This window comes from Pipra filicauda, unplaced genomic scaffold (assembly GCF_003945595.2).
Source record: "Pipra filicauda isolate LSUMZ 115617 unplaced genomic scaffold, ASM394559v2 scaffold6_size6359152_pilon, whole genome shotgun sequence".
Taxonomy (NCBI): domain Eukaryota; kingdom Metazoa; phylum Chordata; class Aves; order Passeriformes; family Pipridae; genus Pipra; species Pipra filicauda.
Window position 1 is genome coordinate 1846148 of NW_024104865.1, and position 27297 is coordinate 1873444.

Sequence of the window (27297 nt, forward strand, 5' to 3'; positions counted from 1 at the left end):
GCTGCAGGACAAATTGCCACGCAGAGAATCCCACGGAGGGATTCTTCTGCCTTTCCTTAGGGACTGTGTTGATGGCTGTCTTAAAAACAAAGGAGGTTCTGGCTGATCCTTGCTGAATTGGGGTAGAAGACCAAACCTATGTGTTCTTGCATTAAACCTCCTCTTTTCTTTTTGCAGGCTGCCCAGAAGGGAAGAAAGTTGAATTTATTACCAGCTTACTTGATGCTCTGACAACAGACATGGTACAGGCTATTAACTCAGCAGCACCTACTGGGGGTGGGAGGTGAGTCCAGAAAGCACTCTGACTGAATGCCACTCAGGTGGTTGCAGAGGTCTGAGTGTCCCTGAGGTGGGGGCAAGAGGGTAAGGTGTTGCTCTGACTGATTTGGGTTCCTCTGGGTTGCTGGGAGAGGATCTGAGGCTGCATCTTCAGAGACTGCTTTGTCCAGTCATCTTAGCACTGCCTGCCTTCTCCCGCCCCTCCTCCCTGGCAGCTGCTTCACCATAAAGGTTAGTAGAGACCATTTGAAGTGTGAAATGAGAGCTCAGTGGGAGGAAGTGGCTTGTTCTTTTGTCCCTTGGTGCATGAAAAAACCTAATAAAATGCAAATTCATTGAAGGAGACCGTGTGGCCTAGTGGCTACCACAGGGATTGAAGAATGTGAACTGAATTCTTGGCAGTACCAGTGCTGTGGTTTTGCTGTGAGGCTGCAGCCAGCCGCCGATGAGGAGAGGAGCTGGTTTTTATGGCCCTCCCCTCTGACCAGCTGCCTGTCCACCCCTTTTGGAAAGAGCAACAGGTCAGGCCTGTTGAAAAAACTCTGTTTTTGGGAAACCGATGAAAAGCTGAGGCTGTGTCTCCCCCTCCTGCTTGATAACAGCAGATCCTCTCAGCTCAGCAGCTGCAGTGCTGTACTGGGACAGGCCACTGAGAATGAACTGTGATGGATTTAAGAAGTGCTACATTGGCTAGGCAAGGCTTCTATGGTTCTGGATTCGCCTGACTATAAAAGGAGTCAGTATTAGTGTAGCATTCAGGGATGCCACAATGACTAATGTGCTTATGTTCATAGGAGTCTAGAGATGGAGGTGCCTCTGTGCATATGTTACTTCTGTGGGTATTGCTCTAACATGTTGAGAGTAATGTTGATCCCCTGCTTTCCTCTTTCATAATGGAAAAGGAATCAGTGCCATTTTGAACTATTCAAGGTCTTGGGTGGTACCTCTTTGTCCCTTGGCTTCATTAAGAACTGCTTGTGAACTCATATGGGTTTAACTTTGCCTTTGGACCTTACAAATCAGGCCAGTGACTGAGTGCCTGCATGCTGAATATTCTGTAACCTGTCTAATGAGCAGTATATGCCCGGCATGTCTATATTCATATAAACAGGATGAAAAATGCCCCAAGGATGGGAAATCCATCGTTCTCTCCCAGACTCAAGCATTCCAATGTCAATTCTGTCTAATTTGCATGGTTAAAATGCAGTGGGGAAGGGTGGTGGAAAGCCTTGGAGAGTATATGATATTTATTTGGCATCTTTGGCACTGGGACTGAAACACAGCTAATGTAAATCATTACTCTTAAAATAAAGCTTAATATAAACCAATGTTGTAGAGACCAGAGATGTATGCCCCTTCTGCACTTCTATAAACCAGCAGGCTTGATTCCTAATGTTCCTTAAGCTTTGTGTAATTCTCAGCTTTCAATAGAGGCCTTTCTGGTGGAATTTTTCGCTGCCCAAGTCTTCACATAGTTGTCACATCGATTTATTTTCCACTCCAATGTCAGCAGCCCAGTTGTGAGGGAAAATTAAATCTTCGAGCAGGTTATCCTTGGTAAGGTGAAAGACTGCCACCACCCAAATACTCTGCATGCCCACCACCATGATTAAATTCAGATAACTGCTCTGATGTAACTTTCCGTGTGCATCAGCTAAGCTAAGCATGTACACATGTCAAGCTTTTCCAACCCAACAGGCCATGATGGGACCATTTCTTTTTTAAAGGTAATTTCAAGGATTTTTTTGTACTTGTATAAAAATTTAATCGATACATATTTCATTTCATATGACTTTGCGGAGTTGGGAAGCTGCCTTTCTGCAGTGAGTCTTGCTTTCCAAGGGTCCCAAGGGAAGGAATATCCTGAGTCCTCACTTCAGGAATTGGCTTCTGGTGTACTCTTTGCTGGGTAAAAACTGGCTGGATGGCCAGGCCCAGAGAGTGGCTGGTGGCCGGTGACAAGTGGTGTTCCTCAGGGCTCAGTATTGGATAAAAATTAATTAAAAAGTTAAACCCTAGTTAATATCTTCATCAACAACCTGGGTAAGGGGATCGAGTCCTCCCTGAGCAAGTCGACAGATAACACCATGCTGAGTGGGGGGGGTAGGAAGGCTCTGCAGAGGTATCTGGACAACCTGGATCAATGGGCTGAGGCCAGTTGCGTGAGGTGCAGTAAGGTGAAGTGTCACATCCCACACTTTGGTCACGACAATCCCATGCAGTGCTACAGGCTTGGGGAAAGAGTGGCTAGAAAGCTGCCCAGAGGAAAAGGACCTGTGGGTGCTATTTGACAGCCAGCTGAACATGAGCCAGCAGTGTGCCCAGGTGGCCAAGAAGGCCAATGGCATCCTGGCTTGTATCAGCAATACTGTGGCCAGCAGGACGAGGAAAGTGATTGTCTTCCTGTACTTGGCACTGGTGAGGCTGCACCTTGAGTACTGTGTTCAGTTTTGGGCCCCTCTTTATGAGAAAGACATTGAGATTCTGGAGTGTGTCCAGAGAAAGGTAATGAAGATGGTGAAGGGTCTGGAGAGTAAGTCATATGAGAGGCAGCTGAGGGAGCTGGCGATGTTTAGCCTGGAAAAAAGGAGGCTGAGGGGAGACCTTACTTCTCCATGTAACTACCTTACAGGAGGTTGTAGGGAGCTGTGGGTTGGTCTCTCCTCCCAAGTAACAAGTGACAGGATGAGAGGAAATGGCCTCAAGTTGTGTCAGGGGAGGTTTAGATTAGATATTAGGAAAAACTTTTTCACAGAAATGGTTGCAAAGCATTGGAACAGGCTGCCCAGGGAAGTGGTGGAGTCACCATCCCCAGAAGTGTTCAAAAACCATGTGGATATGGAACTCAAAGACGTGGTTTCGTGGTGAACATGGTGGTGATGCTAGGTTGATGGTTGGACTTGATTATCTTGGAGGTCTTTTCCAACCCTAACAATTCTATGATTCTATGTATATCTGAAATTGTCTAGGTGACCTAACTTGACTGAAAGCTCTTTTCCAAGCTGAAGGGATATTTTACCTATTGTGTTAATCGTATGTTTAATTAATTTCCAGCCTTAACAACTAACCAAGTACTGTATTTATGACAATGCTTATCCTGTATCTCCCTGGCCCATGTTTACTGACCAGTTCTTGTTGAAAAGAAAAACTAAAGATGTCACTATCTGATTTTTCTTAATATCAGTCATGTCAGTTTTAATGTCTTAATGTAATTTTCCTTATTCGTGAGGCAAGCTTCACTTTTGCAGTCTCTTCTCCGTCTTCGCCATAATGATGGCAGAACAGGTTCTGTATTTAAACATGCACTGGTTCCCTCTCTAGCTTCCCTCTTTCTGCTCCTTAATAGAGCTGAGCTTTTTATTCTCCTGGGCCTTTTTTAGGTTTTGAACAAGTGCATCTAATTATCCAAGGTAAATTTTTAACATATCAGCAGCAAACCTTATGCTTGATACAGGGGGCAGACTAGGCAAACAGCAAGCTATACCCCCATGTCAACTGGGCCTATGTATTTTAATCAGAGAAGCCGCATGTACGAGTTTTAGGGTAGGTGGGGGAGCATTCCCGTTTCTACGTGGCAGCAGGAAGATGATACAAACGTACAATATGCATCTTTATGCATCAGTGTTAAAATATAGGACCAAACGCAGAGAACAACCTTTCCAAAGTGTCAAGGACTGAAAAAGCTTAACAGTGAGAGTCTTAAGGAGCTCAGCCTTCCTCAGGGTATTAAGAGAAACAAAAAAAAAGATTGAAAGATTTTTTATAATCTGAGTATCTCCACAGGGACAAAGACTCTGCAGGCTCTTTAATCTATCAGGGAAGAACATGATTAACTGAATATAAACAAACTCATGATCAAAATTTCTTTAAAGTGAGGGCAAATCTAAGGCAGAATGAAGTCATGAGGGAGGTGACTAATTCCCTCTCTCTAAGGCTTTCATCTTAGGCCTGTTGTGTTTCAGAAAGACTTGCTTTAGTCAAACCCGAGTTATGGTCCTAAGAATAATTTGATTCACATTTTATGAGTATGATATACAGGAAATCAGATTAGATTACCCTGCTGCCTTCAGTCTGGATCTGGATATGTGAGTGAAAAAACTTCCTGTGTTTGCTGTCTTCAAGACTTTACCTATTTATAATGTAAAGCTGTCTGTGGCTTTGCAATTAATATTAGCTTTTTTATTTTTTGCAGGGATGGTGGGGAGGGAGTGAGGGCAGAGCATGAGGAGAAATTAGAGATCTGCTTTTAAAATACTACATAGAGCTGTGCTAAATTGCACCCAAAAACAATCTAGTAGCAGCGAAGTGAGGCAGTACCACTTGAATTCCTGCAGGCCATGTAAATAAAACCTGATAAGACTCTTTTTTTTTTTTCTAACTGGGCATGCTTAAAACAACCTTGTAATCCCTTATAGGTCTTGTCTTGTTTAAGAAAGTTCAAAGCTATTGACTTTAATTGAGTTACTGTTGCTTTACAATAATGTAAATGAGATGAGAACTTCCCTTCCTCGTGACCCAGGTTTATATTACAGCATAATAGCCACATAGACTTCATTTAGAGTTTTGAAACAGAAAATCTCTGGTAAAATTCATTCTTGATTTTAAGTTTATGTAATAATTCCAAGGCACATCTTGTTACTGTATGCTTTCAAAGTAATTAAGGGAGCACTTGTAGGAAATTGGTTTATTATCCAGTGTTTGGTATCCGTATTGAAAAGAAGCATTGTTGAAATTGTTCACATGTAAATAGCATATAATAGGAGCAGCACTTAAAAAATTTATACTTTGCTTTAGTACATTTTAGTCTTTTTTCTAATTCTGATATATTCATATTGCACAGAGCCTAAACTAAACTAGATCAAAGGGAATCCCAGCTTGGGTTTCCCTGATCTGAGAAACTCTCTTTGGTCCCTGCTGATTCAGAAATGAGTTTTAGTTGCCAAATGTGTGCACTATGGCTTGATACATTATCAGCAAAAATATTACTGCCCTGTGGAATTTAGGGTAAAAGGGCAGCTTACAACAGCCACCCTTATTATGTAACACAGCAGCTATGTCCCTTCATTTAAAGTTGCCACTTGTTCCCCATGTAATACCCCCAAAACATACTTCCGAAAATGCCTGTGAGGTTCCCTTTTATGCTGTAGTTCAGCAGTTTGAAGCAGGCAAGCACAGCTCAGCACATCTCCAGGGCATTCTGAAGTCAATCCATGTTTTAATAAAGATTGACACTTTCAAACAGCACAGGGAAGTTAATGCTCAATTCATGTTGTGTTTCAATTCAAGTTGGATACCAACTTCTCTTTGTCCTCTTATTGAAATTCTAGCCTAATTAAAGATACAGGAGAGATCATGTGAGAGGAGGGTTTTTGAGCTGTCAACGATGAGTGAAGGGAGGTTATTTTTTAACTTTCTAAATTATTTATCCCACAGTCTTCAGAAAAGTTGAGAGTAATGTTTCATGTACAACTTAGCCAGAGGAGAGGAAGAAACTGTAATAGGGAGATAACTGAAGTTTTAACTGTAGAGGAATTATGCATTTCCCCTAATGAATTTGGACTGCCTAGTACCCTTTTGTTTAGTCTGAACACAGCTTAGTTTTTTGTTGGCTTCTTGATTCTTTGGCTACAGGAAAGGGAGAATAGGAAAACAAATACAGGATCCTTTTGCAATTCCATTAGAGTAATCCTCTTTGATTCAAACAGTGTTCCACTGTTACAGCCTTTAACTTTAAAACAGGCAACTGCAAAGAACAACAAAAGGGGAGTAAGAAGTGGAAGCAGAGAAAGAACAATTATGGATTTTACCTCAATTTGTTAAACTTGTTGCTTTCCACTGCTCCCTGCTGGCACTTTGGTGGACATCATCAATGCAGTCATGGGCGTTGACTGGCAGGGTCAGTCACTTTCCATCTTGCAAAATATTATCAAGTCATAGAAACTTACAACTTAAACTCCTGTAAACATCCTGACCACAAATGTGCCTTGTATGTTAGGAATGAAAGCTGGACTTGATTTTTTTTTTTTAACACTGTTGCATGTGCTAGTAGTTTCTTGTCCTTTGTTCTTTCATCCTGGAATGATGAAACCCTGTGGTCCGTAGTCTCTGCAGTCCATCTAGGTGATGTTAGGCTGGTCTTACTGCCCTTCCCTCCTTCTGCCTCAGCTGCTAATGTTGCTACATAAAGTTTGTGTTACAGAAGAATAAATTTTCTAAAAGTTTTCAAATAGGTGATCATCTGGTGGGTACTTCAGAGATTGCAGCCTTGCTTTCTGTCAAAGCAGTAGTTTGTATTAGGATTTTTTGTCACTGCAGCAGTACTGTGGGTCCATGCAGCCTGTGCAGTGGGATGCAATGAGGCTGCAAGTGTTCACGGAGAAAAAGGATCACCTTTGGCAGGAATGGACTTCAATTTATGTGGTAAAATTTAGGCGGTCATATTACCCTTTGACAGCACAGTTCTATGGAGGATAATGTGATTGCACACCATATGTATCTCCCCTTCTTCCCTGGTCCTTCCTGCTAGTTAACTCCTCCTTTCTTGCAAGGAGCCTCAAGGACTGGAAAGCATTACAGATGGCATGCAAAGTGCATATTCAAGCTGCCTATTTGATATTTTAGCAGTCTTCTCTCTGATTCAGAATTCAGCACAGCTTACAAAAGTGTTATATCCATGTTTTTTCACAGCCTCTGTGTGTTCTGCCTGTATCCCAATTACACTAGATGATGTGAAGTATTCTGTTGAAGTGTGCCTCAGCTGGAAGATAGTGCTGTTAAAAGTCACAGTACCTTAACTCACATACCTCCAAGCATAAGCCACCTAAGAACTAAGTATTCTTCTGCTATGACAGAGCTCTTAGCACATTATACACAAGGAGGAGCAAAAGCCTACTTAGAGACAACTATATACTTGATGCTAATAAATTTGTAAGACAACTGAGAAAGCAGTTTTGCTGTCCTAGGCTGTTACTGACAGTCCATGCTTCTCACTGTTGGAATGTTGGTGGGCTTATGCTGCTAATTGAGCTAAACCTGCTGGATTGTGTACAAAAGCAGTCCAGCAGGTAACATTTGGAAAAGCAGCTTGCACAGAGCTCCTTGCTACCCTAGTACTCATTCTTTGGGGTTGATTGTTTTGCTACAGAGTGCTAAAGAGGAACAATTAGGAAAAAAAGTAAGTACAGCTGTAATGCAGTCAACCTGAGAAGACCATCTATATTTTGGTAATGTCTGCCTTTACTAGGTCTTACAAAGCTGCTACAGCACTGAAGTGAGGTAGTGGAATTCAGTGGATTTCAGTGTGACTGGTGTTAAAGCAAGAGATGTTGGAAATTGAGAATGTACAAGGCAGCTTTGTTCTGTCTTGGTGTTTATGATTCCTTTATGGTCTGAATGAGTAGAGAGGCAGCCCAACAGATGAAGTTTGCATCTGAGAGCTGATTTATTTCTCTTGTAACAGTAAGGGGGGGGGGCAAATAGAAGGAAATTCCCTTGGAATACTCTTGCCAAGTCTGTGCTTGCAGGGCAATTAGAGCCCCAGATTTATTTCAGCTGACCCACCAGGTATGGTTGGTGTCATGCATATTATCAAAGCTAGGTGGCCTAGCAGTGCTACAAAGTTGCATGAATTCATGTTTCATGGTGTTGTCTAAGTGCCTTGCAGGGGCAGTTGTCAAAGTCAAAGTATGGTAACCTCAGCCTTCATTAATGTATCATATGATTTCATGAGCCAGGGAGGTATGACTGAACTGAGATGATGTGGATGCTTCCTGTGCCAGAATTCTGGATGATAATCAGAGAGAGCAGGCAAACATCTTAGGAATTCCAGTCCTGCTAAGGCAGCTTACAGGAAGTGGTATAAACTCAGAAATGGCTGTATCTTCCTTCCTCCTAAAGTCACAGACGTTAAACTAATTCCCTTTAGTTGTATTAGCATGCTGCAGTTTTCAGCATGAGCTCTCAGCATGTTTGTAATGGCAAAGATCAATTTATCATCACCTCATGAGTCAATGTATTTGTATTAACTTGTAGATTTCCCTGATTTTCTGTATGGAAGTGCTGAAGAGAGTTATGTTGCTTCTCTTGGTAACTCATAAGAGCTCTTCCTTGGTGTTCTTCATGAAAAGAGGCACTTTTAAGTCCTGCTTCTGAGTGTCTCTTCAGCAGGTAGTAAGAAGCTTGTGTTCCTATCTGTTGTCTTTCTGATGTTGGTTCTAAGATGCTCTGCTACTTTTTCCATTTCTGCTTCTCCAGTTGTGGGCCTTCAGGAAACAAAGCGCAAGCCAAGGTGTGGACAAGGGGAATCTTACTTATAAAAGTTCATGTTTTATTCTTCTATCTCAGCAAAAGCAGAATATTGCTCCTGGCAATACAGAACTTCCTTGAGGCTGTTGGAAACATGCTAGTCTTCAAATGATAGCCAGCTCTTTTCCAAAAGGGAGAGAGGCCAATAGTTATGTTAATAAATGTCATAAAAACCAGGCAGAGGATGTGTTTCTGTTCTCTCCTGTCATCCTGGTCAACGTATACAGTTTTGAAAATCTGGGCACTCCTTTAACTTCCGGGGGAGATTTTTGTAATTTCTGCTTGTCCACAGGTGAATCTATGGGCTTGCCTGGTATTTTGGCTAGGAAAAAAACCCCAGACTTATTCCTAACCTGTTCTTTCTCCTGCACAGTGTTTATTCTGCTGTTCACTGACCAGCTTCTGTGACTGAATGCCAGCCTGCCTCTCAGCTAAGAATTAAATGATAGAGATAGTTTCAAGGAAAACCTTGGGAAAATTGTTGTGCAGCTTATTTGCCTCTCCCTTCTGTGAGTGTTTACATGTTGTAAGGATTCATGGATCTCTGGATAGGGGTCATCTTTCTATATTCTAAGGTAATTTGTAAAAGCTATCAGAGAAAGTTAATGAGGATCTCTGTTCTCCATCTAAGTGCCAGTTCTTGCTTTCTGCATGTTATAGATTCCTCATCACTAATGATTTAATTTACCATGGTGGTAGGGTGGGGGGGTTACTTTTCAGGCTCTGTAGCTGTGTTTTAAAGGCAAAACTGGTCATACCAGAAAGTGAAAAGAATTTTCTCCCTTCTAGTTACCAACAAATAAATTTTTAGGGACCATTTAAATATAGATCCTACTAGTTTCTGAAACAAGGTTGGTGACAGTCTTAGAGTACATTTAAAAGGTGCTGGGGTTTGTATTTCCCCATCAGCTAGAATACTCCAAATTCACACAGAGAATCTGGCTGCCTGCAGCATGAAACTGTTCCTCTTTCCTTCCTGGGGAAGGAATTTAGGCAGCAGCTGGGTATGTCTCCTGGAACAAGTCAGAGCAACCAGTGCCAGTGTACCATGTCTGACTACCTATCCACTAATTTCCATGCACTGAAATGCTTTATTCTTGGAAGCAAAAAGGCTTAAGTCTCAAGCCTCATTTCAGCATCTTTTCAGCTTTCTCTGTTGGCATGCTTATCATATGGAGAAAAGACAGGCTAGCTTAGAAAGAATTTCTTCCCTGGTTCTCAGTATCACTGAGGAAAAACCCCTTTCCTACTGCTGCTGCAGAGCACTAGACACTGCTTAAATGGTATGACATAACGGTGCCTGTTCAGGATGGCTTGATGTTGAAAGTCAGCGTTCTCTATTTGTGCATCTATAGCTGTTGCTGTTCCTCCTCTTTTTCTTCTCTTCCTCTCTGATATTGTTATTTTCCATAGAAATAAAATGAGTCAAACAGCATCAAGCTTGTAATATCACAACGAGTAAGAAGTGAAGCAAACTGAAGTTGCCAAATCTGTAGTGTTGCTTTTAATGGATTTGTGGTGTTTGTCTGCTGTGGAACTCTTATGTGTAAATCAGCCACGTGAAAAGCATTAAAAAGGCTGAAAATACAGCACAGGAGTACAGATACAGGGAGATGTTGTATCTTGCCAAGGACATTTCCAAATAACGAATGTCTCTTGCATTAAATTAATTTGTTCCCTTTCTGAAGTCTAGATGTCGCTGTCACAAAAACTATCATGACAGCAGACACTCATGGCTCTCCTGCTGGTAACTTGAATGGGAACCCAAGGGTCAGAAGGACCAAGGATATTGCTTCTTACCCTCTAAAGGGGGTTGTTCCAGGATTAGACAGTTTCAGCAACTGCTGTGAGGAGAACCAGAGCTACTGAGGGTATCAGAGTCCAAGATTCTCTTGGCATCACTTGTTAATGCTAAAGGACATTTTCAGAAAAAGCTTATCTCTTTCAATAGAGCCCAGCTAAAAGGAGGAGGTTGGAAGACCTGGGTTTTTTGCCTTCTTTAAATATGGCATAACACTTGCCTGATTTGATGAGCAGCTCTTGCTCCTCAGCATATGCTTGACAGTGTTGGTAAGAGCACCCATTTTTTGGGGGCCTGTGCTTCCTCTGTTCCAGGTTCTCTGAGCCAGACCCCAGCCACACACTAGAGGAGCGAGTGGTACACTGGTATTTCAGCCAGCTGGACAACAACAGCAGTGATGATATCAACAAGCGGGAGCTAAAGCCTTTCAAACGTTATGTAAAGAAGAAAGCCAAGCCCAAGAAATGTGCCCGACGTTTCACTGACTACTGTGATCTTAACAAGGACAAGTCGATCTCGCTTCAGGAACTGAAAGGGTGTTTGGGAGTCAGCAAGGAAGGAGGTGAGTGCCTTTTCTTCCCCATTGCATGACAATAAAAACTGACACGGAGTTATGACAAACTCAGGAATCTGTTTTCTCCCAACTGTTTCAAAGGCGCCACAGTTTGTGTGAGAAAATGACTGGGATTAATACCTTGCCATGCAAATGTAATTCGTTATTTGTGTTATGGCTCCATCTTATATCCCTTATCACAGACCTTTGTGCTAAGACTATACAGAAACAGGGCAACAGATGAGCCTTGACAAGAACTCTGCTTTGTACTGTAGAAGTCCTTGGAAACTGTAGTTCAGATCAGATCAAGACCCTTCTGAGTAATACCCTGCTAACAGTATTGGGTTGTCTCAGCGATGAGGGTTGGATGATGTATGAGTCAGCACAGACCCAGCCTTCTCTGGAGACCCTGTTGATTAACAGATATAGTACTTACTTTCATTGCTAAATTCAGCATGCAGGAAAGTGGATGATGGGGAGAGAACAACTTAGAAAGAAAGCACAGGGATATACTTTTTCAGAGTTAAATTGTACTTCAAGATTGGGGGAGAAATAAGGCATGTGAATAATCTATTTTCCTTTCTGTTTAGTGCCTGAGCAATCAACCCACCCTCCTGCCTTTTCTTGCTTTTTCATCTTCACCTCATCATCTGTTGGGACCTGAACCAAATGGGTATTTTTGGAAATTTTATGAATTGAAACTGTTCAACCCAAATTCAATAATTATCAGTCATTCTTGACTGTGGGCAGACTTGCTTGGCAGGAGAAGGCAAACAGGGAGATTCCAGGGGACTAATATCCTGTGCAGGTGTTTTGTCTGTGCAGACAGCTCTTCTTATAATTGTCATGCTAGTTGGGAAGGGTGGGTAGCTTTCTTTGTCCCATCTTAACATTTCCTTAGGTCTTTTCTCAGGTTTAGCACAAGTGGGAAGGGAGTCAGTACATTTGGGTGTTGGGAAGTTGCATTTTCTAGGTGCTTTATAAACATCTTAGTTACCATAATAGGCATGTTGCATTACTTGTCAGCTGTAAGAAGCATTCAGCTTCCGTAGCCCAGTGCAAGTTTTTTTATAGTCATCAGTACCTTACTGAGGAATGACATACCAAAATAGCAATCCTTAATTTTATTACCTTCCCAATAAGATGGATATGCCAAATGAGTTTTATTGCTATTTGGCCTGGAATAAGACTCTGGAATCTGCTGCCTTGGCCAACTGACTGTTCAAAATTTAGTTTATGGAAGGGGAAAAAATCAAATGTAGAGAAGAAAGAAAATGTGAAACTTTGAGCCCATATTAAGGGGAAAGAAAGCAGAGAGACATTGTGAGTGCCTAATTGTCCAACTGTTTGTTGGGAACGCAGCTTTGACCTTTCATGTTTTCTTCTGTTGTGTGAGGACAGGACTGTGGTCAAAAAGGGGCTCTGATCTTGTTTTGTCATACAGCTCCACATACCTTCTACAGGCCTGATAAGCCTTGAGGATCAAAGATAAATGGGTAAGTTAAAGGACGATGAGGACTAAAAAGCCAGTGGAGGGGGCAGTGCAGGGAGCAGGTACTACTGTGTAGGAAAGGACTGAGGGAAATGCTCTAGAGGTTCAATAAGCACGTTTGTGATGGATCTTTTTTAAGAAATCATGAAGTTTTCTATGCTTTCCATTCATAAGAACTTCTAAATTTAGAAACGGTCGGCATCTTTGACATGGTCTCCCACAAATCCTTCTCTCTAAATTGGAGAGAAGTGGATTTGATGGGTGGACTGTTTGGTGGATAAGGAATTGGTTGGATGGTCACATCCAGAGGGTAGTGATCAATGGGTCAGAGTCTGATGGGCATCAGTGGCCAGTGGTGTTGCTCAAGGGTCTGTATTGGGACCAATGTTATTTAATATCTTCATTAGTGACACAGACAAAGGGATCAAGTGCACCCTCAGCAGATTTGCAGACAACACCAAGATGAGTGGTGTGGTTGACACACCTAAGAATAGGATGGCATCAAGAAGTGGGCCCATGGGAATCTCACAAGGTTTAATAAGACCAAGTGCAAGGTGCTGCACCTGGGTCAGGGCAATCCCCAGTATCAGTACAGGCTGGGAGATGAACAGATGGAGAGCAGCCCTGTCGAGAAGGACTTGGGAGTGCTGGTGGATGTGAGGCTGAACATGAGCTGTCAATGTGCACTTGCAGCCCAGAAAGCCGATCGTGTCCTGGGCTGCATCAAAAGCAGCGTGGCCAGCAGGGTGATGGAGGGAATTCTGCTCTTCCACTCTGCTCTGGTGAGACTCCACTTGGAGTACTACATCCAGGTTTGGAGTCTCCAGGACAAGAAGGACGCAGACCTGTTGGAGCAAGCCCAGAGGAGGGCCACAATGTTGATTAGAGGGATGGAGCACCACTCTTACAAGGAAAGGGTGAGAGAATTGGGATTGTTCAGTCTGGAAAAGTGAAGGCTTTGGGGTGACCTAATTGCATCCCTCTCATACCTGAAGGGAGCCTACAAGAAAGAGGGAGAGGAATTTTTTACAAGAGCATTTAGTGACAGAACAAGGGGAAATGGCTTGAAACTGAAAGAGAGTACATTTAGATTAGGTATGAGGAAAAAATTCCTTACTGTGAGAGTGGTGAGGGACTGGAACAGGTTGCACAGAGAAGTGGTGGGTGCTCTGTCCCTGGAGGCCAGGTTGGATGGAGCTCTGAGCAACCTGGTCTAGTGAAAGGGTTCCCTGCCCACCCTTCCAACCCAAACCATTCTATGATTCTACGATCTTACCCCTTCTCTAACTTTCCCTTATCCTGATCATGGGCGAATGTAGTCAATCAACTAGTCCATGTATTTGCTGTTTGTTTCTTTCTCTGTACCATGGCCTCCAAAGATCTGCTGGGGCTGAGGTCATTGTAGGTTCAAGCCAAGAGCTAGTTGGAACCTTTTTGATGATGTACTTTCAGTTGTAAACTGCCATCAGATGAAACCAAAACTTTTCATGGAAATGTTTTTGTTTTAACAAAAGCTTTGTTTGAAAGGTTTTTCTGGTCTGGATTGGATGAGGAAGGGTTGGAAGGAGGCAAGGAAAGTCATAATTTCCCCTTGATATACATCATTACAAATGAACTTAGCTCAGATGTTCCAAATTGTGGTTGGGTATTCAGTAGCATAAGGACTAAAATTAAGTGGGTCATCATTCCAGATGAGTATGCCTCCTGCTCAGCAAATTGAGCACTTATAATGATTTTGAAAATAAAACATAATACAAATTTTGTAGCATTTGAGATGCTGAGGAATAGAGATATTAAGTGTTATGCATTTTTGTCAGTGTTTCGCCATTTTTTGTGGCCAATTCCATCCAAATGTGGAAATAGTGTTGCTTAAAGGAAGCATAGGGCATAGATAAATCACTACTTTTATATGCCTCTCAGGGACTAAAGAGTCTAAATAAATAAGATTTATGTGTGAGGATTCAGCTGGGGTATTCATAAGGACAAACCTGAATCTGAGCTCTTTCCAGCTTAGGATCAAATCTGTGCGAGGTGCGTAGTTCTCTCTCTCTTCCCTTCTTCAACAGGTTCTTAATGCCTGTGGTAACTTAATATGTGGGTACTGCCAGCCAGTGGTTCTTCAATGAGGAAAGTAGTTGTCCAGTCTGTCAGAAACCCTTCCTATTCCATCCTTATGGTGATTTAGAAAGCTGCTGGAAAATCTGCTAGGTCTGGTTGCCACTTTGCACAGCTCTTGTCCCTCTGTTTAAACCTGACTTGTTTCTGTCAAGGACCATTTGCATGGAAAAATGCCATTTCTGAATCTCAGAATGGAGCAGCCACATAGAGTCAGCCTCTGAGGATCTGCAGAAGCCTGCAAATAGTTTCTTAAACTGGGGCAGAACAGGCAGGGAGGGTTTTTAGCTTGGAGTATGCCAGAAACGGTCTTTACCATCATTAGATCTAGGATTGTCTGTTTGAGGAATTGTGGAAGGAAAACAGACTGTTAAAAGTTAGCATTCCTCAGTGCAGTCTGCACAGTCTGAGTTAAGGGAGGAACCATCTGTGATCAAAGAACAAATTTAGCTCTCTGCATTAGTCAAAAGGCAGGGTCCTTGAGAGGAGATAGACACACACTGCAAAGCTTTGCTGGAAAGTTACTGGACCCGAGATAAATTGGAGTCCAGTCATGTTGGAGAGGAGAGCTATACATCTGAGTAAGGCTTATGCTAGTTGTGCTGGCTGCAAAATGCTGGAGTTGAGTTTTGCCTCTGTATTCTTCCAAATTCAGAAGAACAAGTCAGCATTTTGTGCCTGCCTAAAGAGGAGCTAAGGGAATAGGCAGGGAAGAAATATCCCTCTGCCAGCTGATGGGAAGTTCCCTTCTGCCAGCTCAGATCCCGTGATTGCTTTGCTGTCCAAGAGCTTGTCAGATGGTAGGTGTTGGGCGTGCTTCACAGGCCATGAGGACTTCTGAGGTGGAACCCAGCCACCAAGACTGCAGTCCAGAAACAGGATCTAAATATCTTAATTAAAAGTGTGTGTGTGTAATTAAACAGCATGTCACTTTCTACTGGATCTGAGGAAATATTACAGAAAGAAGGAAAAGTAACAGACAATCTGAACAGCAGATTTCATTCAATGATGCTTGGAACCTTTCTTATTGGTATCTTCAGAAGTAATTGATTCTCTGTATGCTTGGGAGGCTGGGACTGATGTCACTCTATATCACTACTGTGCAAGCAGCTGTGTGGGAGAAGGTAGGAAAGAGCAGTCACCTGGGAAATGCCTCTGGACCAATGATGGTAGAAAACAACAGTCTGAGCAGCCATAAGAAAACTATAACCACATAATGACTGAATTAAAAAGGAAATTTAAAGTGCATCTAGTTACAATTAGATTAGAATGCAAAGGAGCTCTACTGGTTCAGTGCCTGGTTTTATTTTTCTTGTTTGGATATCCCCCTTTGGAGCTTTGTGGCAGTGCTGTAGTTTGCCTTTAATCTTGACAAAAGTTAGTGATGAATCAGGACATCAGTAATGTATTGAGAATACAAAGCTGGTGGTGACAAGGTTCTCTCCCCAAAAGGTGAGAGATTTGCTTAGTAAGTCTGAGGAATCATTTCTTCATGTAAAAAGCTACTGGAGTTTCCTTGGAGCTTTTTCTTTTGAAAGACACCTGGCCTAAACCAGTGTGGCTAGAATTGTTACTCAAAACAGTGTACTTGTGAGGCTGAGCAAATACTCTCCGTTATGAAACTTGCCGAGTGATGGGATGTTACCTTGTAATGCCCAACGTCTTCCCAAGTATCCATTAGTAACCCACTGTCGCCACCTGCCGTATTCCTTCCTCTCTTTTCTGCTCTGTGCAGCGTTGTTGTGGCAGGGTTTTGCCTTCTGTAGGTATACATGGCTGGCCTGGCTTTATATGGCAGGCAGTTGGCTGAAGGCGACGCTCTCTGAGTGCCTCAGTGTGGCTTCCCCATGGAGGTGCATGAGGCCGTGCTCCACTCTGAGGGATCCTCCTGCCTTCTGCACACACCGACCTGGAGCTCCCCACCTCTTTCCAAAGATAGTGCTCATTCACCTCTTTCTGAAGTCAGATAGTTCTCGTTCCCAGCACCGTGCTGTAGGCTTACCTGCTCTGGGTGTTAAAGGGGGGTGAGGGTTCTTTGGGATGCCCTCTGGCCTACCCAGGCTGCTGGGTGGGATGGCGATGCGTGGCCTGGCAGCGCCTTCCAGGGCCCTGGCGGTAGCCTGTAAAGGGCCCGGCTTGCAGTTGCCATCCCCAGGCTGTGAGTGCTGGTCAGCCCGGGATGAGCCTCTGCCCCGGCAGTGGAGCCTCTGGTGTTTTACGCGCGCGTGGGCGCCTGGGCACAGGTATCATCGAGTTGCGGTTCCGCTGATCATGCCAGGGCAGGTGGCTGCTACCAGGCTGGTGTTCAGAGGCCTTCGAATAACTTAGTGTGCTTACACAGTTTCTCCTATTAATGCTCTCTAAAGCCAAGAGGCTGTGCTTTGTGACCCATTTCAATCTTGGCCAGCACCAGCTTTCTCTCCCCCTCTCTTGTCCTTCCCAGCAGCTCTGTTCCATCCTGTAGCCCAGCCTCCCCACCCTCGGGGCTTCCCCCACCTCACCCCGCCCTCTGAGCTTCTGCCCATCTCATCTCTCCACAGAGCAAAGTGTGCTGTGGCTGCTGGCGTGCAGAGTACTTGATGTGCAGAGCAAGTTGTGCAGTCAACTCATGTGCATGCACAAATCAAAGTCTTCGGCTGGGCAGAGTGGAGGGTGGCAATAGGCTTACTGCTGCTGGCTGGGAGCTGGAGTTCCCATTTTCAGCTAATCCCTCTCTGAAATCAGACCAAGCAGCTAGGAGGAAATGTGACGTGCTTTTGAGACCTCCTGTAATCCCTGAGCTCTCTGTACCCAACACATGGTAGGAACAGGTTTATTGTTGAGGTAAGAGGCCCTTGCCATGAGCTCCAGCTGGTGTAGGGTGCGTGTGCCTGTTATCTCATAACACAATCACAGTTCTGCCTTTCTGCCAGTTATGAGTTCAGGTCTTTGATTTTAGGCACCTGTTTGATTGTTTGGTTCAAGTGAAAGATTTAATAAACTTGGGCTATCTGTATTGCCTGCACCTTCGCTCTTTCTGGCTGCCCTCTTTCTACATGGCATTATTTTGCTTGCTTGGGGAAACCTCATGACAGTACTTGTATCCTTCCTTTCTTCTTTCTCCCTCCACAGTTCAGTTTAACTTTGTAATTGTTGTTTCTTGCCCCACCAAACCTCTGGATTTCATGCCATTCAGCTACTACAACACCAGGTATTTAACATCTCTCATCTCAAGCATATTAGTCAAACTCTTGCATGTGAATCTTAAGAGTGTTGGCAGGACTTGCTGTGAGCATGCTCAGAGGGGCTCCTTTGAACCTGCCCTCTGGCAACAGACAACAAGGAGACCCCTTTGTCATGCCACAGCATTTATTGCCTTTAATGTGGTTCTTGGATTTTACAGGTAGCCTGAGCAGTTTGCCCAATGGAAAAAGACAAGGCCTTAACCCTTTCAGTGAGTATCTTGTCAAAATGGTTCCTTTTTTTCTGTGATACCCATGTATTTCAGAATTAATTTTCCCCTGCTCTCCCATGTTCACAAACAGCAATATAGAAACAGATGGAAACCAAAGTTGTTCGTAAGAGGTGTGAATATACCAACATGCAGCTCCACTGCATCATCTCCAAGTCCAGCTCTGTGTCTTTAGCTGGAGCAGACAGTACATTGCTGAAGAATTAGATAGGATACAGCAGCTATGGGATGAATACTCTCCTCTTCTATTCTCCCTTCTAGCAAGCAATAATTTAGATGATTTGTTGTGTTTACATTATATTACTCCATGGACAAGTTTCCATGAAGACACTATACTCTTCATGGTGCAGATCTGCTTTCTTCTGTATTTTCTGGCAGTGAATTGCACCCTTTTATCAGGCATGAACAACATTATTTGCTTTGCTTTTAGACTTGCTGCCTCATGGTTTCATTGTGTGCTTCTCATTTTGGACTGTAAGAAGCAGTGAGCAGTTCTCCCCTGCCTACTCCCCCACTTGTTCTATAGCCATCCAACATATATCTGGTTAGGCTCCTTTTTGTGTTGAAAAGACCTAGACTATGTATTTGCTTAAGGACAGAAGTCTTCCCATACCTCTTGCTGTCCTCCTTACCTTTCTGGTGGTCCTGGTTGAGATGGGCTGAATGGAGAACTGAAGATAAAGATCGACTAAACCTTATACACTGATGTAGTGATGTTTCTTGGTGTGTCCTCAGTTCTGAGCATGTATCTGATTTTTGTCTGCCGCTAAAAGCTGAGCAGAGGCATTCAAGCAAGTGCGTACTGTGGCTTCAGACTCTTTCCTAGTCACTCAGAGCGCTCAGTGTAGGACAAGTCATCCCCACCCACACTCTGCGTTGCGTTTATGGACATTGAAGATAATCTACTGTTTTTATGAGCTGCTCACTGAGCGCTGCAATTGCTGTTTGCAGAGCTGTGCAGTCAATTTCAAATATGACTATCTGGAGTAATTTTGCATTTGACAGTATTTGCCCCCTGTGGCAGGGCATGTTGATCCCAGTGAGGCCTTTTTTCCCAGTGATGTAACCCTTCTAATTTCTGAAAATCAAGTCCATACTTTTGCTTTCTCTATAGTGTGTTTTCATCTGTAATTAATCCACAGAGCTCTTGCTCTGATCCTGTAAGAGCTTTGAGTCTTTAAGAATCTTTGATGAGGGACTTAACAAAAGCTTTCTGAAGAAAGGGCTCCTTCGAGACCTGCTTGTCTTCTAGGGGGGGAGACAGCTGGCTGTGGCCATTGAGGGAGATGGTGGCAGGGCAGCCTGGCAGCAGTGGGCTTCTGCATCAGCTGTGGCAGGCGGAAGAGCAGAGGGAGACCAGTCGTTTCCCTAGCTGCATGCCCATTTCCAAGGAGGGGGAGGAAAGTGGTGGTTTATGTTTAAAAATATGGCAGTCCTTCAGGCTCTGTGTGAATCATTCAGTGTTTTTTTTCAGCAAGGCTGTCTCATTAGCCCCTAGTTGTTTTCAACCTCACAGCTTACTCTGGGATCTCAGCCTTCTGGGGCCATGGCTTCAGCAGAGACTATTCTGTATCTTTATCAGTCAGGTGTCTTTTCATTTTAATTTGCCTTTTTTCCTCACTTGTCCTGTTTCTGTTCTGTTTGTCTTTTTCCTCCTTGCCCACCCCACCCTTTCAGTAGGTCGCCTGGTGTAGCAGCAGAAGATGGGAAGGGAAGGCAGGAGCTGACCCAAAGGAAGGAAGGATCCAGTGACAGACGGACAGACACCTTGCTGCTTGTGAGCAAGCATGCAGCATCAGCAACATCCACCGTAGCAGAAGTGGCACCCAGAATTTTTGCACTTTTTAATAATTGGTTTGGGTTTGGTTTTAATTGCTTTTCAATGCCATAATCTAATACTTTGGAGAGTGGAGAGAAGCAGGATCATGACTTTTTAAAATTGGAACAGCTACTGATGATGTAAAATTGAGTTCACTGGGACTCAAAGACTTTTATATACTGTATATAAATATATATGTAAATTGTACAGTTGTCTTGTACAGGGTTGGAGTCACTGTTCTATTCCTCCCTTTGCTTTTGAAGGCTGTTACAGCTAGAGAGACAGTTTGCCTTTACTGGATTACAGTAATGCATTTATTTCTGCCACCAAACCATCATTCAGTGGCAAACCTTAACACCCCCATGCGGAAAGGAGCCAGTGTATCAGCATGACTTGTTCTTGCAGATGTGCACACAGTCTGCCAGATACCAAATGCTTCTTGAGAGCATCTGAACCCCCTTTCTTACTGTAAAGCCTGTGCAACTCACAGGCAATTGGGCTTTTGAAAGCACAGATTTCATATAAGTATTGGTGCACTGCAAAGCTGCTTAAAGTAGGGATAGAAAAGGGTTGTATTAAGGACATATAAAAGTAGTTTCTGCACCTGTTGCAAGTTGGACAGAAATGAATTACAATTGCATTGCTACCCAGGCTCAGATGATATACTTAGGAAAGATGTGCCATGCCTCTGGAATCTAATGCTGTAGGAATGATGTGGGAGCTGTAGGTCTAGCAGAGTCATTGGAAAGAAGCTATACATCTTCCTCTCTGACGAAGTGTTCATCTATATGTCATACAAGAATAAAAATACTAAGAATCCTGCTAAAAGCAGCATTAGCCTGCCTGTTGCTTGCCTGAAGAGCAGAGAACATAGCTGTCAATGCAGAAAGACACAATCATGCTGCTGGTCCCCAAGTGTCTGCTTTACTTATGTTTCAACACTACAGCTTGGACTGTGCTCACTGGTATGTCAGAAATGACAATTCTTGTCCTTGATGATTGTGAATCCAAGCTTCCCTCCTGCACAGTGGTGTGCCTGCCTAGCTTAGAGTATCCACTCTTCCTAATTTGCTGTTACCAGTGTTACCTGTGTTAGATGACACTGGAGTTTGATGAACAATAACAGTGAAGGCTTGGAGTTGAAGAGTCTGGTGTTCTTGGAGGCAACAACGAGAAGTTTTACCAAAGTTGTTTCTTTTGCAGGGGCACCCATATCAGCAGTCCTAGGTTTGGGCAGAGTGTGATGGGACAGTGTTTTGCTTTATATATTTCCAACCACTGGCAGCACTCACCTGTTCTGAGCAGCCTCCTTCTTCAGACATGGTGACCCTTATGCCACTTGTCTCTGTTAGAAGAAACTGTAGTCAGAGATGATGATATGCCATGCTAATGAGATCACACCAACAATTGCTTGCAACAGCACTGGGTTACTGTAGAGACTGGAGTCATTCTTTGAGTCTATATCCCTGTTGCTTTGGTAAAAGATGTTACAACAAAGCATCTTCACTCTGTGTCATGTCATCATGAGAATAGCATTAGATAAATACATTACAAAAAAAAGTGTCCTGATGCAGTAAGTTAGTGATTGTTGGCAAAATGGAAAGTTACAAAAAAAAAAAAAAGCCAAAAATAGTTCTGTAAGTAACTGTTTAAGTGTAGTAATAACTTCTGGGAAGTAGATTGGAGCTAATTAAAACATGTAGCTTGGTTGAAAACACCTCTGGTAATCTCTGAAATATACATCACACAACCATAATATAAAGATGTCGTCTCTCTAGCAAGAGCAGATCCTGCTGCTGGATATTCATGGTTTCTCACATACAATGTATGTGCTTTTCTGGTCTGCAAGCTCCCACCTTCTTGATTGCTTCTTCCCTTTTTTTTTTTCCTTCCTTTTTTTTTTTTTAAATGCCCAGGGCATATCTTTTGTGTGTTGAAATAATTTGGTTTAGTGTATAGTTAGAAATGTCCTTGTCACACTCACTAATTCTATTATAGGAGTAAAGAATGAATCCAATGTATAAAAAAACCCCTCTCCTTTTAAATATGCTAGTTTTAGGAATTTAAAGATCTGGCTGCTGGGTTGGTTGGTGTTTGGTGGTTTGGGTTTTTGGGGTCTTTTTGGGGGGGGTGGGTTTTTTTTTGGTTTGTTTGTGTGTTTGTTTTTTAATGTATAGTTGCATCAGCAGAAGCAACCAATTGGATGCCTATAGGAGTTTTGTCAGCCAGGCACTGGGGCTGGGCAATGCCCCACAGGATTGTGGGGGGACTACAGAGCTGCTAAAACTCACTGCATCTTTTCTTCTGGAAATGTAAATAAATCACCCAACCAAGACTCCTACCTGTCACATAAATTCTTCTGCTGACTTCCTTTTTCTCATCCTTGTGTCCTTCCCCTCCAAGAGGCCTGCATTCACATAAAGTTTGCAATTAAAATTGGGTCAGTTCTTCAAGGAAGCCAGACAAGGGGTGGCTGTTGATTAGCTTTGGCATTAGTGGGTGTTCATGTTGCTATGCTAGAGCTGACTTTATGGATGGATTGGGGACTAAGCATTATATTGCTCCCCTTTTACAAGACAAGTCCAAGTCCCTGCATCCTGATTTGTGCGGGTCTCCGAGCAGCTTCTGGTAATACTTGTACACTGCCATGGAAGACCCAAAAAGCATGATTGTGTAATGTCCAAGTAGATGTTAGGTTACTTGTTCTGGTTTTGTGTTGGAGGATCATGCAGACAGTACTGGTCTTGATTAATACAACCCATGCTATAAGCTGTCCAAACACTGTACTCATCAGAAGATCTTCAGCTGCCTGCTTCCCCTGTTGCTTTCATTGCCAAAAAGCTGGCCAGTCCACGTGGCTGCCAGGCCAAATGTGTCCTTATCTGGTGGTGGTAAGCATTCTTCTGCTCTGCCTTGCATCAGTAGCATTTTACTGAAGCTGGGACATGGGGAGTGTCAGTATTGTGTCTGGAAGTAGACACTGTGCATGTGTCTCCTCATCTTTCAAGTCTTCCTGGGCCTCTCCAGCTCTACTTTGAATGACAGTTGAAAACAGCAGAGAAGAGAACCAGGACCCCACAGTGCAAGTCATCTGTTCCTCCTGCCAAAAGAAAAAAATCTTTCCTTTTTTGCTGATCCTCCAAGGGCATAGTATGTTGGAGGAAACTGCATTATGGTGGGATTCATATGTGTGAAGGCACTGCTTTCCATGGCTTGAGTTTATATTGAACTTACCCTACCCCAGCACATTTTTGCCTATGGCATCATTTGTTAAACTGAAAGGCATCTGTTTGGTTTTGGTTTTGTAATAAAATAGATAACTTTTGCTCCAGTGTCTTGTGGTGGTTTCTTGTTTAATCTTGATTTCCAGAACTTCTCTCTTCTACATAATATTCTGTTACCCCCGCAGTGCTTAGGAGAGGGAAGGAGACTTTCCTCTTTGCAGAATCAAGTGTCAATCTATGGTTGGGTTCTGCAGTCTGTGATGTTTCTCTCTTGTGTGTAAGCCTTCGGGCTGAATTAAAACATGCTCCAGAGTGTGTCTCTGTGTTTGATGACAGCTGTCTGATCTATGCAGGCTGCTTAGAAAGACTGTGAAGCTTCAGCAGGAGTATAGAGGTGATTGGAGAAGGTGGGACCCACAGCCAGGTGGGATCTTGTAGCACTATCTCCCCAAACCCAGTGCAGCAGTCAGGCCCTGCACCTTACATGTCCTTGCACCTCCCTTTCACGAGAGCCTTCATACTTTACTTTTGCAGGTCATCCCTCACTATATGGGAGCCTGAAATAGCTGTTGTCCATAACCTCGTAATCCTCAGAGATGACAAGTAACAAGCCACACTAGAATGCTGTGTTATTATAAAACATGCTTTTTCCTAGGCCACAAGGAAGTGGCATTCATCAGAGGCTGCAGCACCCAGCCCATGACAGAGGAGGCCACACACTGTTTGCTTCAAGTGCATTTGACCAGCTTTCTCATCGCGTCTGTCTTTTCACTTGTTTACATGTAACTCTCTTGCGATGAATAAGGAGACAACTCATTTTTTGCACCTCAAAAGGGAGGCAAGTGCAATCCCAAAGAAGGTTTTCTGCTTGTATGGTAGTCAACAGGCTGGACTGTTTGCAGATGGTCAGAGAGAGCCCTGACAAGATTCTTGTCTTTAGATGCAAGTTCAATGATAAAAGAAGAAAATGCAGGGATGAGTGACACCCAGTGTGTATCTGTCAAGAATAAACTGACAAACCAAGCTACTTTCCTTGTATTACCAAGATAGCAAGTTTTTGGGCTAACGGAAGAGCAGAAGTTGTCATCTCTGGAGTTCTGCAAGACTTAATTAAAAATAGGAAAAGGGTATTTTAAAAAACAAAAGATGAGTTCTTTGGCCATGCTTCCTGTTTCTGGGGTCAATATAAGGTAGTCTGAGAGGCCTTCACCCTTCCCTGGCAGTGCAGTCATTCTGTAAGCAAGTCAAAAGGGCTATAAAGGGCTTGCTTCTGCCTCTGCTTCCAACAGTGATATGGCCAGAAGACTTTTCTTCCTCCTTCCTCTGCCTCCTTTCTCCTTATCTTTGGCATAAGTAACAAAATCCACATGCAGAACATCGACCTTCTGACTTCTCAGCAGGCAGCCCTTACAAGCCATTTCAAGCAAAATAACCTGGCAACTGTTCAAAAGCTGTTATTAAATTGGACAGCAGGATCTGCAGAAGTGATGCTCCTTAGTTTGGAAAACACCTTGAAAACAAAGTGAGTTAAGAAATGCTACTTCAGGAACTAAGAGTATAACAGCAAGGGTTTTGTATGGAGTGTTTGCCAGAAAACCTGATACTGACTACTTGGGGAAGCAATTATGCTTTTTGTCCTTCTCTATCTGAGAGCCTGCTCACTGATTTTAACGGTGGCTTTTGTTTTTCAAAGGAACCTTGCCTGCGCACACCAGGAAGTGTCTAGCTTTCATTCAGAAAGCACCACCAGCTCTGTGCTGTGTGTTTTATCACAAACCTATACCCCATCTCCTGCAAAAGCGTAAATGAACATTTATTCCACATTATGTTTTCTTTCAGCACATTGGGACTGGACTGAGGGTCTTCTGGCTCTCAGCCAAGGCAGAGGACCTGGGGCCCTGCTGTGTACTTCACCAGCCTGCACCCCCAGACAAGGCAGATGGGTGGCTCTCTGCTCCCTGCCTGGGCTAGACCTGCACTGTGCTGCAGGCAGAGAGGTGCACAGGGCGTACATTGAGTGATGAGGGAGGCAGCAGGTTGTGGCTCCTGGAGACTGAAGTTTCCACACCTTCCCTTGTCTCTGGTGCCAGCAGGAATAGCTCAGGTTTCCTGCATACAACTCACGATTAGGTGGCCCTAGTTTGGAGTTCAGAGTAGCAACATCTGGGAGTCTGAAGTACAGATGAATTCAGCTCACCTTACTAAAATAGAGAAATTCAGTCCCAGTACAAGGCAGATCCTTAACTCATTGCTTTTTGGTATGTGAACGAAGGACTCACTTTGGTAAAACACGTTCTTCTGTAGCACTTCAGAGCTGTGCTTCAAGCACTTAAAAACTGCAGAGTTTGAATGTCCAGTATCCCATTACACAGTTCAGCTCTGGCCTTGCACAGCACAAAGTGTCACTGCTATCTCCTTCAGTCATGATTTTGGCAGGGACCATGGAAGTGATCCCTGCTGATTTCACCATGTCAGAAAAGAGTTGACACAGCATTTGGCTGAAGAGAGGGAGCTATTTCTGAAGTAACTTGGATGTTCCCACTATGAACTGGCACATTGCGTCAGACAAAGCTGTATGAAGGTGACTGAAGCTGTATTTGTTCACCTGCAGCCCAACATGAATGTGAATTTTTGCATCCCTTGAGCTGTTACAATTGTTTCAAGTGTTCAAATGTCTGCTGCAAGCTTTTTCTCCTCAAAACGCACTTGAATACCAGACCTTTGTAAAATGAGTTAATCTAAAGTATTTAGACTCCAAAAAACCAAGATACCAAATATAAGTGAATTCAGAAAACTGGTGTCCAGGATCTGTGAAGAGATTCCTAAAGTATAAAACAGATCTGGGGACTGACAAAAGAACTGGGGTCAAAGTCCCAGTAAGAAACTATCCTGCTCCAAGGGAAATGAAGGGAGCATAAGTAGAGACCAATAAAGGGGATCAAGAGCTCTTCAACAGTCTGAAGCATGAGAAGGGAAAATATGAAATGTGGGATGAATGTTGGAGCATTTCAGACTTCATGTGAGCTGCCAGGGGATTTAAGGATGGCATGGCAACATCACCTAGCTGAAGAAACACCTAGAGAATTACAGACCTGATATCTGTATGTGAAAACTTAAAAGAGCAAGCTACTGACCACTTATTCTTCAATACCCTACATATATTTATAAGTTTGTAAATAAATGGCAGCAATGGGCTTGTTGAGGTTTCACTGAGGACAAATCGTTTCAAACTAATTTGATTCCATTCTTTGACAGGATAAGTAGCCTCGTGGCTAGGGGGGTCAGCACTGGATGTGATATGTCTTGACTTTGGAAAGGCTTCTGGCACTGTCCCAGAAGACATTCGTGTAAGCAAGCTGAGGAAACGCAACCTCTTTAGATTCACAATACGTTGAGTGCAGTGTCAAAGTCAGAGAGCCCTCTGGGGAAATCTTTCCAGTGATTGTCCAGCATCCAAGTCTATTCGGTATTTTCAGCAGCAGCTTTTGGAAATTGTTTTGCGAAAAATTTTCCTGGTGATATCTAACTTAGGAAGTGAGGTTTTGGGGGGCTTGGGGAGTGTCTGTCAGCACCTATGGAGGGCAGGACCAGAATGCTTGGTAGGTTGAAGAAATAATCCAAGTCAACTGGATGAGTTTCAGCAGAGGCATGGGGTGATCTGCCATAAGGGAGCTGTCTGAATGCACAAACACAAAGCAAGACCCACCAGGCAGCAATTCCGTAGAAATGACTTCTCAGAAGCTGGAAAAGGAGAAAGTGGAGAACCTTAAGGGCAATGCCACGTACAAAATCTTCTTACCGTAAGGATAGCAATGAGTTGTTTTTATGCCCTAGTCAATAAAACAAGAAAAAAAAATTAAGAGTGCTAACCCCCCCACCCCCACACACCACATTTGGGTTTGCTGCTAGTTTCTATGAAGATGCTCCAGAAGAAGAGGAGAGAATCAAAACTCTTTTGGTAGCTTTTATAAGACCTTTTAAGACCTTTTTAAGACCTTTTAAGTCTTTTTAAAGTGTTGATAGAGACACTCAGGTGCTCTGTACAATATGCCTTAGTGCCAAGGATTTGCCACAGGAACTTTCTGAGAGCCTCTGAAACTTTTGAGATTTTTTTCCCCCCTTCCCCCAGGTTGTACATTTATAACCTCTATCTTACACCCTAAAAAAAAAAATCTTTGAAATGGGTGTGAAATCTAGGTGAATTGAAGAAATAAATCATTCGAACAAAGTACTTCCTAGGCCTGTGGGGATTTTTATTG

General features: G+C 43.3%; 1 protein-coding gene across 6 annotated transcripts in view; it reads left to right on the forward strand.

Annotated features, from left to right (window-relative positions):
- The window catches only part of SMOC1 (SPARC related modular calcium binding 1), a 132695-nt gene extending 109550 nt beyond the window's left edge, over positions 1-23145 (forward strand). For 3 of the 6 annotated variants that reach the window (XM_027716889.2, XM_027716893.2, XM_039388966.1), the window contains 4 exons: positions 178-283; positions 10699-10946; positions 17927-17977; positions 19673-23145. In XM_027716889.2, coding sequence (XP_027572690.1) covers positions 178-283; positions 10699-10946; positions 17927-17977; positions 19673-19689 — 422 coding nt within the window. In that variant the 3' untranslated portion in view covers positions 19690-23145. The remainder of the gene's footprint in view (positions 1-177; positions 284-10698; positions 10947-17926; positions 17978-19672) is intronic. The other 3 variants (XM_027716891.2, XM_027716894.2, XM_027716895.2) reach the window with 3 other exon arrangements.
- The last annotated feature ends 4152 nt before the right edge of the window (positions 23146-27297 follow it).